General features: G+C 41.8%; 1 protein-coding gene across 2 annotated transcripts in view; it reads right to left on the reverse strand.

Moving 5' to 3' along the window:
* Positions 1–6,460, reverse strand: part of LOC110496448 (homeobox protein MOX-2) — a 13,518-nt gene extending 7,058 nt beyond the window's left edge. Inside the window, exons 1-2 of one of the 2 annotated variants that reach the window (XM_021572364.3) lie at positions 5,480–6,460; positions 98–270 (exon numbers count right to left, since the gene is read on the reverse strand). In XM_021572364.3, coding sequence (XP_021428039.1) covers positions 98–270; positions 5,480–6,014 — 708 coding nt within the window. In that variant the 5' untranslated portion in view covers positions 6,015–6,460. The remainder of the gene's footprint in view (positions 1–97; positions 271–5,479) is intronic. The other variant, XM_021572365.3, reaches the window with a different exon arrangement.
* Between the last annotated feature and the right edge of the window lie 2,761 nt (positions 6,461–9,221).

Genomic DNA, 9,221 nt, shown 5'->3' on the forward strand with positions numbered 1-9,221 from the left:
TTTAGCAAGACAACAGGTCTTACTTTTTCACATTTACATTTTTTTTCACTTTTCACATGCAACTTATTTTGCATTTTTTCATATGCAGGTAACGTACTTGTCTTTCTGTGAGGTCGAGGTTGACTGCTATCTCATATCGCCTAAGTCTCGTCAGGTAGTTGTGGTGCGCAAACTCTGACTCCAGTTCCCGGATCTGTTCCTTGGTGAACGCTGTCCTCTCCTTCCTGGGCTTGCTGTTCACGTCAGACTTATAGCTCCCGTCCTGGGAATCTAAAATGAAAAACAGAACTTTTTCCAGACACAGTTGAGTCGCCAAAAAAGAAAGGAGAATAAAAGGGGTGGGAGAAAAGAAGGGATTGCGTGATAAACTGCTGAAACACAAACCAAGAGCTAAACAATTATCAGTGCCAATCACCTTTTATTATGGGGATATTGGTCATGCACACTATAGTGTCTTCTTGGGGGAGGGGCTGCATGAGAAGAGCCATGCAGGGAGTACTGTCCCAGAGCCCAGCTCACTCAGGCAACCTCCAAATATGCTCTTTCTCCGAAACAGACTCACTCATCTTCGCTCGCTCCTTAGAGCATAGAAACAAACGGACTGATATCTCTCAAATACCATTAAGTTGTAACACATTCTTACTGTATGTGAACATTTCACAGATCAATTTGCCAAAGCCTCATTTCTTTGAAACCTAGGCGACACAGAGAATATGTCCTATAACAATCATTTGTTTAACTGGAAAGCTGGTGAAATTGTCTCAGCCTCTCTCCAGTACTTTATCACTTTTTTGAAATATAAGTTTTATCCAAAGGGAGAGGTAATGTTTGATGCTAGCCAACTCAAGACTGTAGCTCTATTGTTGAAAGACAAAAGTGATTCCAAGAGCTCATCTCTGGTGGATCTGAGGGTAGATGAAGCTGAGGTCCATCAGGGGTGGGGTAATGTGAAGCGGTAATGTACACTACCGTTCAAAAGTTTGGGGTCACTTATACATTTCCTTGTTTTTGAAAGAAAAGCCCATTTTTTGCTTATTAAAATAACATCAAATTGATCAGAAATACAGTGTAGACATTGTTAATGTTGTAAATTACTATTGTTGCTGGAAACGGCACATTTTTTATGGAATATCTACATAGGAGTACAGAGGCCCATTATTAGAAACCATCACTCCTGTGTTCCAATGGCACGTTGTGTTAGCTAATCCAAGTTTATCATTTTAAAAGGCTAATTGATCCTTAGAAAACCCTTTTGCAATTACGTTAGCACAGCTGAAAAATGTTGTGCTGATTGAATAAGCAATAACACTTATTTAGAAGAGTTGAGTATCTGGAGCATCAGCATTTATGGGTTCAATTACAGGCTCAAAATGGTCAGAAATGAAGAACTTTCTTCTGAAACTCGTGTCTATTCTTGTTCTGAGAAATTAAGGCTATTCCATGCGAGAAATTGCCAATGAACTGACCCCATAAAAATTAGGTTCATGCTGCCTCTGCTATGTGGGGTGTGTAGTAGCGTGATAATGTGGTGTGGTAATGTGGGACAGTAGGGTGTGGACCTCCCAGCTATCACCTAGTAGGCTGAACAATAGACCAATAGATACACAGATCATCTGAGCACCAACCATGGGCCTAGACATAAAATGGAAGCATGGTCTGAAAACTTACACCAGCCCACTCTACATGGCTAAAGCAATTCAGACGATGACAGGGAAGAGAGTGTTGTGTGTGTGATTCGTTGTATATTTGATTGAAGTTAAGTAGACTTGAGAAAGACTTTCCAGATTGTAATTCCTTTTGATCCAATTGCCTGTATTTAATCCAGATTGTAATTCCTTTTGATCCAATTGCCTGTATTTAATCCAGATTGTAATTCCTTTTGATCCAATTGCCTGTATTTAATCCAGATTGTAATTCCTTTTGATCCAATTGCCTGTATTTAATCCAGATTGTAATTCCTTTTGATCCAATTGCCTGTATTTAATCCAGATTGTAATTCCTTTTGATCCAATTGCCTGTATTTAATCCAGATTGTAATTCCTTTTGATCCAATTGCCTGTATTTAATCCAGATTGCTCAATTGGGTTCTGAAAAGGGTCCATTAATGAAATCCTTTCAAATATATTTTCCCTTATAGATGTGGCTTAAAATTGGACAAACATCAATGGATTTCTCTACACATCACACTTCAGGGCGTCAAATGCATGGAGTTGTAATTTACGCGCTGTTCTTTAGTCCGCGCCACACAAAACCAGCTGACATTTTCTTAGTTCAACTGTAAATGTTGGATGTGTTGGATATGTTGACAATCCAAATAGTGTCAGGAAAGAGTCTGTGTCTGCCACATCACACAGTCAAAGCACAGCTTGTACCCTCTATTCATGGCACCTCCATTTGTAAAAACAGAATATGGGACAAAGAAGTTTAAACTTTGTTTTGCATTCTTTGTTATTTACCAAGGTGAATTTCACCTATTATTTCACTATTGCCACATCATTGTTATACCATTGCCTCATCAGAAATAGAAACTTAAAAAAAGACCAGGTTGCCTTTTGTAATGTGCCAGGGAAAATAAGGAAATGTGATTTGTGTTAGAGGTGTTCCAAATGTCCATGGCAGCTCCTGGGTTATGCTTCAGACTTCTACTACCTGTCAATCAGAATTGCACCCTGGTGTAAAACTGACCTGAGAGATGGGAAGTGAAGGAGGAAAGTTAACTACTGGACACAATTGCACGTGTGCTTGCTGGGAGAATAACACAGATACATGCAAATCAAATGTGCCCATCCTATCAGTGCCCCAATAAAATGTGTTGTTGCACGACGCCACTGAAAGCAGGTGTCAGTGAAATGGCTTCTGGATACGGAGAGCAGTCCTCTTGTCGTGACCCTACGCTGATATAGAATCATCCCTTGTGTTTGCATACATGTAGCCGCCAGGAAGTACAGCCACTGTGCTAGTACCTTATTAAGGACCTGATGTGTCTAGTCTCTAAATGGATGGGGCTTGCATTATTATGGTGTCTGTCGATAATAATGACGGCTACAGCCATATACAGCCATATTAGGTCTAGTGCTGTGCCCTGAATGACGAGTCCAACGCATTTAGCCATCGGCCATTTTGAGACTCCACCCGGAGTCCAGATCAGTTTGTCCCTTACACCCTCAGCGTTCTCAAAGGCAACACAGTCGTTCAGTGGCCAGGGTGTAAAATTATATCACCGACTTATGTACACACTCACACGTGCCACTGACTGTGCTCATCTCAAAATAGCTGTTTCACAAATGTGGAAATGGGACCTAACATAAACCTTTTTTTATTATGTAACTCTTCACTGCACAAAAATGAGAATGTCTGTCTCTAATGGGCAATAAAGTTATATTCCATTCCGTTCCGTTCCGTTCCGTTGCATTCCATTCCGTTCCATTCCATTCTATCATCCATATTGCAGTGGTATCCAAAAGTAGTATGGATGAATTCTCCACTACCATTATAAGCCTGCTTTTGCGCACAGCTGTTGCGGCTAATGCTATAGGTACATACATTCTACAGCCATAAATACTATGTAGGTTTAAACCTATCAAAAAGCCCAGGTGTGGCCGTTCTAACAGTCACAGAAATAACACCGGTAGGACATTAATACTCTGGAGGAAAATGTCCCTGTTGATTATCCCTGGGAGCCTGAAGAGAGAGACAAAGAAAAACTTGGCTGTCCCGGGCTATAACCTATAACATTGGTTTGAGGGCTGTTGAGATTGAAGAACGTTAAAGGAGAAACAGTTTAATAGTCTAATTAGAATGGTAGATTGAGGTAAAAGTGAGTCAATCCATCTATGTAAACATTGCAAACGACAGAGGTAAATCATCACCCTGATTACAGTACCGCTGAGAGAGTATCTTAATATCTGCTGTTGAGACAAATGGAAAGGCAATGGATCTAATGCTTCACATAACAGAAGATGACTGCAAATCAGTAATGTATCTCACTAGCTCATGTCTTTATATAAGATTGTCAATGGAATAGTATGACTATTGACCTTAGCATTAATAAAGATAATTTAAGCTTTTTTTAGTCCAATGGTTTAATTGAATTTTGATAATTTTGCTTCCCAAAAATATTTCCTTAATAGATTAATTAATTTAATATATGTTGTTCTACTGAAAAGGGAACAAAATGATGGTATGAGAATAATTGTATTAATTGCGCTTGGGTGAAATGAAGTACAAGATCATATTTGATGTTTACGGCCTTGCTGCCTAGGGTTTCACATAATAAGATGTTGTTTCTAAGAAGCGCTTGCCTGCATTTATTTTAAATATGAATTAGCAAATAAAGTTAGCCTACTTCTACCTCGTTAATTTGTAAACACTCATTCCGGAGATAAATTAATGTCAATACAGTATGGAAAACAGTTGAGATAAGCTAATATAAGACAATCAATGTATCAAGATAATAGAAGATACATAAAGAAGCTATAACATAAGGTCTTATAGTGAAATGTCTTCCCGGTATGTTAGTACAGTTAAGTGTTAAATTACAGATAACCTTTGTGCAGTAGCCGGTAATTGAAATGAACAAATTACACTTGCAATTAGACAATTAAGAAAACAAAATGATATTTAACATTAAACTATGAGCATCAAGCAGTCGGTAATCGAATAAGACATCAGTTGTAATCATCAGAACTAAGAACTTTAAGAACTAAAAGGTATGCGCTGGACTCTTCTCCTGAGGTTCTCCAATGTAGGATTACTGACACATACAACTGCAGGGCGTTCAGTGATCATGGAAACATGAGCCAATTAACAAAAAAATGCAACAAATAGGTGTTTTGTTACTGTATCACACACTGTTCTCTGCTGTTTCGACATCTGTGGAACTGTCTGCTGACACAGAGATATGAGAATAGACAAACCAAACACTTCAAATCATTATACTCCCTCGCTAGGTGATGAAAACTCCTCAGTGAGTTTTGAAAGAAACTACCTAAACCTTGAGTCTGAATGTCGCGGTCGTCATAAAGAGGAGACCAAGGTGCTGCGTGGTAAGCGAACAGAACTCTTTAATAAAAGAGAGAACACTGATCAGAACTGAACAAAACAACAAAACCAACCGTGACGCAATATGGCTAGTGCAGAACAGGCAACTAAACATAGAATATAACCCACAAAACCAAAATGGTAAATGGCAACCTAAATAGGATCCCCAATCAGAGACAACGATAAACAGCTGCCTCTGATTGGGAACCAATTCAGGCCACCATAGACCTACATTACCTAGACATACAAAATACAAAAAAAACCATAGATATACAAAAACCATAGACAGGACAAAAACACACATACCCACCCTCGTCACACCCTGACCTGACCAAAATAATACATAAAACATAGATAACTAAGGTCAGGGCGTGACACTGAAGTCAAAGCTAAGAGAAGAGAAGAGGAGAGAATAATGTCCTCATTGTCCTCATCTTACCTGAGCTGTGCAAGTCATCTTTTCCTTTACTGTTCCGTCTCTGTTCCGTCTCGTCCGGGGACATCGTCTGTCGTCCAACGTCCCCAGGAACACACGACACACCTGTAGGGTCACTACTACCTCCTAGACCGGGGTTAGTCTGGAATCCACACAGATTCACGGTCCCTCCACCACACAGTTCTGAGACTTGCCTGTCCGGAGGAGGCAGGCAGAGGCCATGCCTGGTGTTGGGTGAGGGAATCTGGGGGACATGCCAGGGGGTCTGGTGGGCCTGGTGCTGTGAGTGGTGGGGATGCTGCTGATGCTGATGGAGGTGTCCTCCACGATGGTGGTGTTGCTGCCCTCCGTACGCCTCCTCCCCCCCAGGTCCAGGGTACCCCCCACAGGGGGACGAGGAGTCGGGCAGGTTGGAGTAGGAGATGTGGTCGGAGCGTCCGTGCAGCACCAGCGGGGACTGGGTAAAGGCAGGGTGGGGGTGCAGGCCCTGGGCCGGGGCGTGGGGGCTACGGAGGCACCCAAACAGGGAGTGATCCATCACGGTGCTCCACGAGATCCACCCGTGAGACGAACTCCCCTAAGTCCACCACACACACAACCACCAAAACCTCCAGGAACAACCAGACACTAATCGAGACCACAAGACAGAGAGAGAGTAGAGAGGACTGAAGCCAGTTGAGGGAGGTGTGCGGACACGGCGCCTCAAATCAGGGCTCTCCTCCACGGCTCTCTCACCTCGCACCTCCGTGTGCCCCGCGTTAGTTCCCAAGGAGAGAGATCGAAGCAGGAAGGCAGAGCTCACAGTGTTGAAAGGTAAGGCCTCCTGTAATCCTGAGCATGCAGCTTGTTGCCAGGCGCAGCGCTGGTAAACACTGACTATGCTGAGATGGTAGACGGAGAGGAGAGACGGAGGAGAGGAGAGACGGAGGAGAAGAGAGACGGCTGAGGCCAGAGTGGTTCCAGGGAGAAGGTGGTTCCAGGGAAGTTGGGAGAGAGAGAGAGAGAGAGAGAGAGAGGAAGGGAGGGAGGGAGGGTGGGTGGGTGGGAGGAGGCCGAGGAGGGGCGATGTTATATATAGGACGTAACGTGAGAGGGAGGCCGGGTCACTGGCTCACTGCTAGGCTACTGACCACATGTATACGATCTTCCTCCAAAACGCAATGCACAATCAATCTGAACCATTCCAATGGCCTGGCCTCAGGAAAAAATGGGCAATTCATTTTGAAACCACCCGACCCCCGTCTATACACTTTCTTAGACGTGCAGTGTTGCGTCATACTTCAGGGGGTTGGATATGGGGGTTCGGGGGTTCAACACCCCAACATTATCTGCTGTTTGTGTGTTTACTGCAATAGGGGCTGATGCATTAATATTTAGGTGTGTAGGTGGTTTGAAAATACGTTTTCTGTATGTGGCCCTGTACTTGAGTGATAAATATCAACTTTTTTATCAGAATCAACAAATCTGTACCACCTATATATCAGTTCGATTCATGTGATTCTTAGAAATGTTATATATTTCAGTGCCAAGTTATCAGTATTATGCGATTCATAATTTCAAGCAGATTTGTATTTCCTTCTTACCATTTCATCAAATGAATTTCTACATCATGAATACTATAACATAACTAGCACTTTGGATACCATGCGTTGTTAGAGTAGAGTTTTCTCAGCGCTGTATACAAAGATTCTTAGGCTGCACCAGCACATCCGGTGGTCCTGGAGCTAGGGGTCCTGGAGCTAGGGGTCCTGGAGCTAGGGGTCCTGGAGCTAGGGGTCCTGTAGCTAGGGGTCCTGGAGCTAGGGGTCCTGGAGCTAGGGGTCCTGTAGCTAGGGGTCCTGGAGCTAGGGGTCCTGGAGCTAGGGGCCCTGTAGAAAAACACTGTGTTTACAAATTAGGCCAATTAGTAACTGTGTAAAGTGATTTGTGGGTTTAAGCCCTCGTAGAGTATTTATGATTATATGGTTTCGTTTTGATCTGGTGTATGGAGGCCGGCTGTACAGTAGAATGAAGGTAGGTGCCCCCAGGGGTAGATGTTGCTCCCCAGCTCAGCCTGGAACTCCTTTGCAGACCCTCTCACACCACAAAGGAGACCCCTAGCCCTCCGTAACTAACACCCGGTTGGATTTTCAACAGGTGACTCCTTTCACTTTTTTCACACTGCGGGCCGTGGCAGGTGTGTGTCAATGTGTGTGTGAGGGGTTGAGGCGGTGTGTGTATCTGTGTGTGTTTATATAGCCTCTATAGTGAATATGATAGACATTTAACTGCTGCTGTTGGTTCACCCTGCAACCTGGCTTTGTCAATCAGTCTGGGTTGACAGTGTGAGAAGGATAGCCTGTGCATTACCTACAGAGCTCGCATCCCGCTAGCAGACGATGCATTAGAAACAGTAGTCCCTCACTAACCTCAATAGCTCCGTTTGTTGAGATGTAACAGTTACAATTCAAATATACATATGGATCAAAATTGTGCTTGTAATTTGTTGAATCATCTTCAGATTTTAGTCTTAAAATGTTTCATGTTAAAATAAATTGAAATAAACATCAATAATGTGTATAGGCTGCAGTTCCGTTAAATCAGAATGTGTTGACTTAGTTAAATTAATAAATAAATAAATACAGTTTACTTGCGGCCTGTTAGGTTTCTGTCTTTTGTACTGGGATTTCTCTGAACTTCAACTTCAATGCAGTCTGAAGTTTTAAACGGCTACATATTAATTTGATGAGTTTTAAAAGTCAACTTTCCAAAGGAAGAACAGTAATGAAGCCTAACTTTGGTTCTGTTGCTTTATTGTGGTGCTTTTATTGTTGGGCCTCAAAGAAAGTTTCCCTGGATCCTTCCTCACTGAAATACAAACTAACTCTGTTGCTTTGTGATATCAGAAATGGAGTAGGAGTGTGTGTGTGTGTATGTGTTAATGTGTGTGTGTGTGCGTAGGCTTGTGTGTGTGTGTGTGTGTGTGTGTGTGTGTGTGTGTGTGTGTGTGTGTGTGTGTGCGTGTGCGTGTGCGTGTACGTGTGCGTGTGTGTGTGTGTGTGTGTGTGTGTGTGTGCGTGTGCGTGTGTGTGACTGACTGTAAATCCCTCCGTCAGCCACTGTATCAGATAGACTCAACAGCCGTGGCATCTTTCTTCTGTAGATGCCAGCTACTGTTTCACGGAGATAAAACTATTTCAAAGCATGTAAAGACGTTTCAGACTCTTTCTACAACAACGTCATGTTTCATAGTTGTCATGGTGTATTCAATGAATCATAACACAGGGATAATGTTATTTCAACAAATGTAAAAGCAATTCAGACTTTTTAAATATATGACATACAGTATAATTTACAGTGCATTCAGAAAGTATTCAGACTTTTTAAATATATGACATACAGTATAATTTACAGTGCATTCAGAAAGTATTCAGACTTTTTAAATATATGACATACAGTATAATTTACAGGGCATTCAGAAAGTATTCAGACTTTTTAAATATATGACATACAGTATAATTTACAGGGCATTCAGAAAGTATTCAGACTTTTTAAATATATGACATACAGTATAATTTACAGGGCATTCAGAAAGTATTCAGACTTTTTAAATATATGACATACAGTATAATTTACAGGGCATTCAGAAAGTATTCAGACTTTTTAAATATATGACATACAGTATAATTTACAGGGCATTCAGAAAGTATTCAGACTTTTTAAATATATGACATACAGTATAATTTACAGGGCATTCAGAAAGTAT

Source organism: Oncorhynchus mykiss, chromosome 18, assembly GCF_057628025.1.
Source record: "Oncorhynchus mykiss isolate SJ-2025 chromosome 18, ASM5762802v1, whole genome shotgun sequence".
NCBI lineage: Eukaryota > Metazoa > Chordata > Actinopteri > Salmoniformes > Salmonidae > Oncorhynchus > Oncorhynchus mykiss.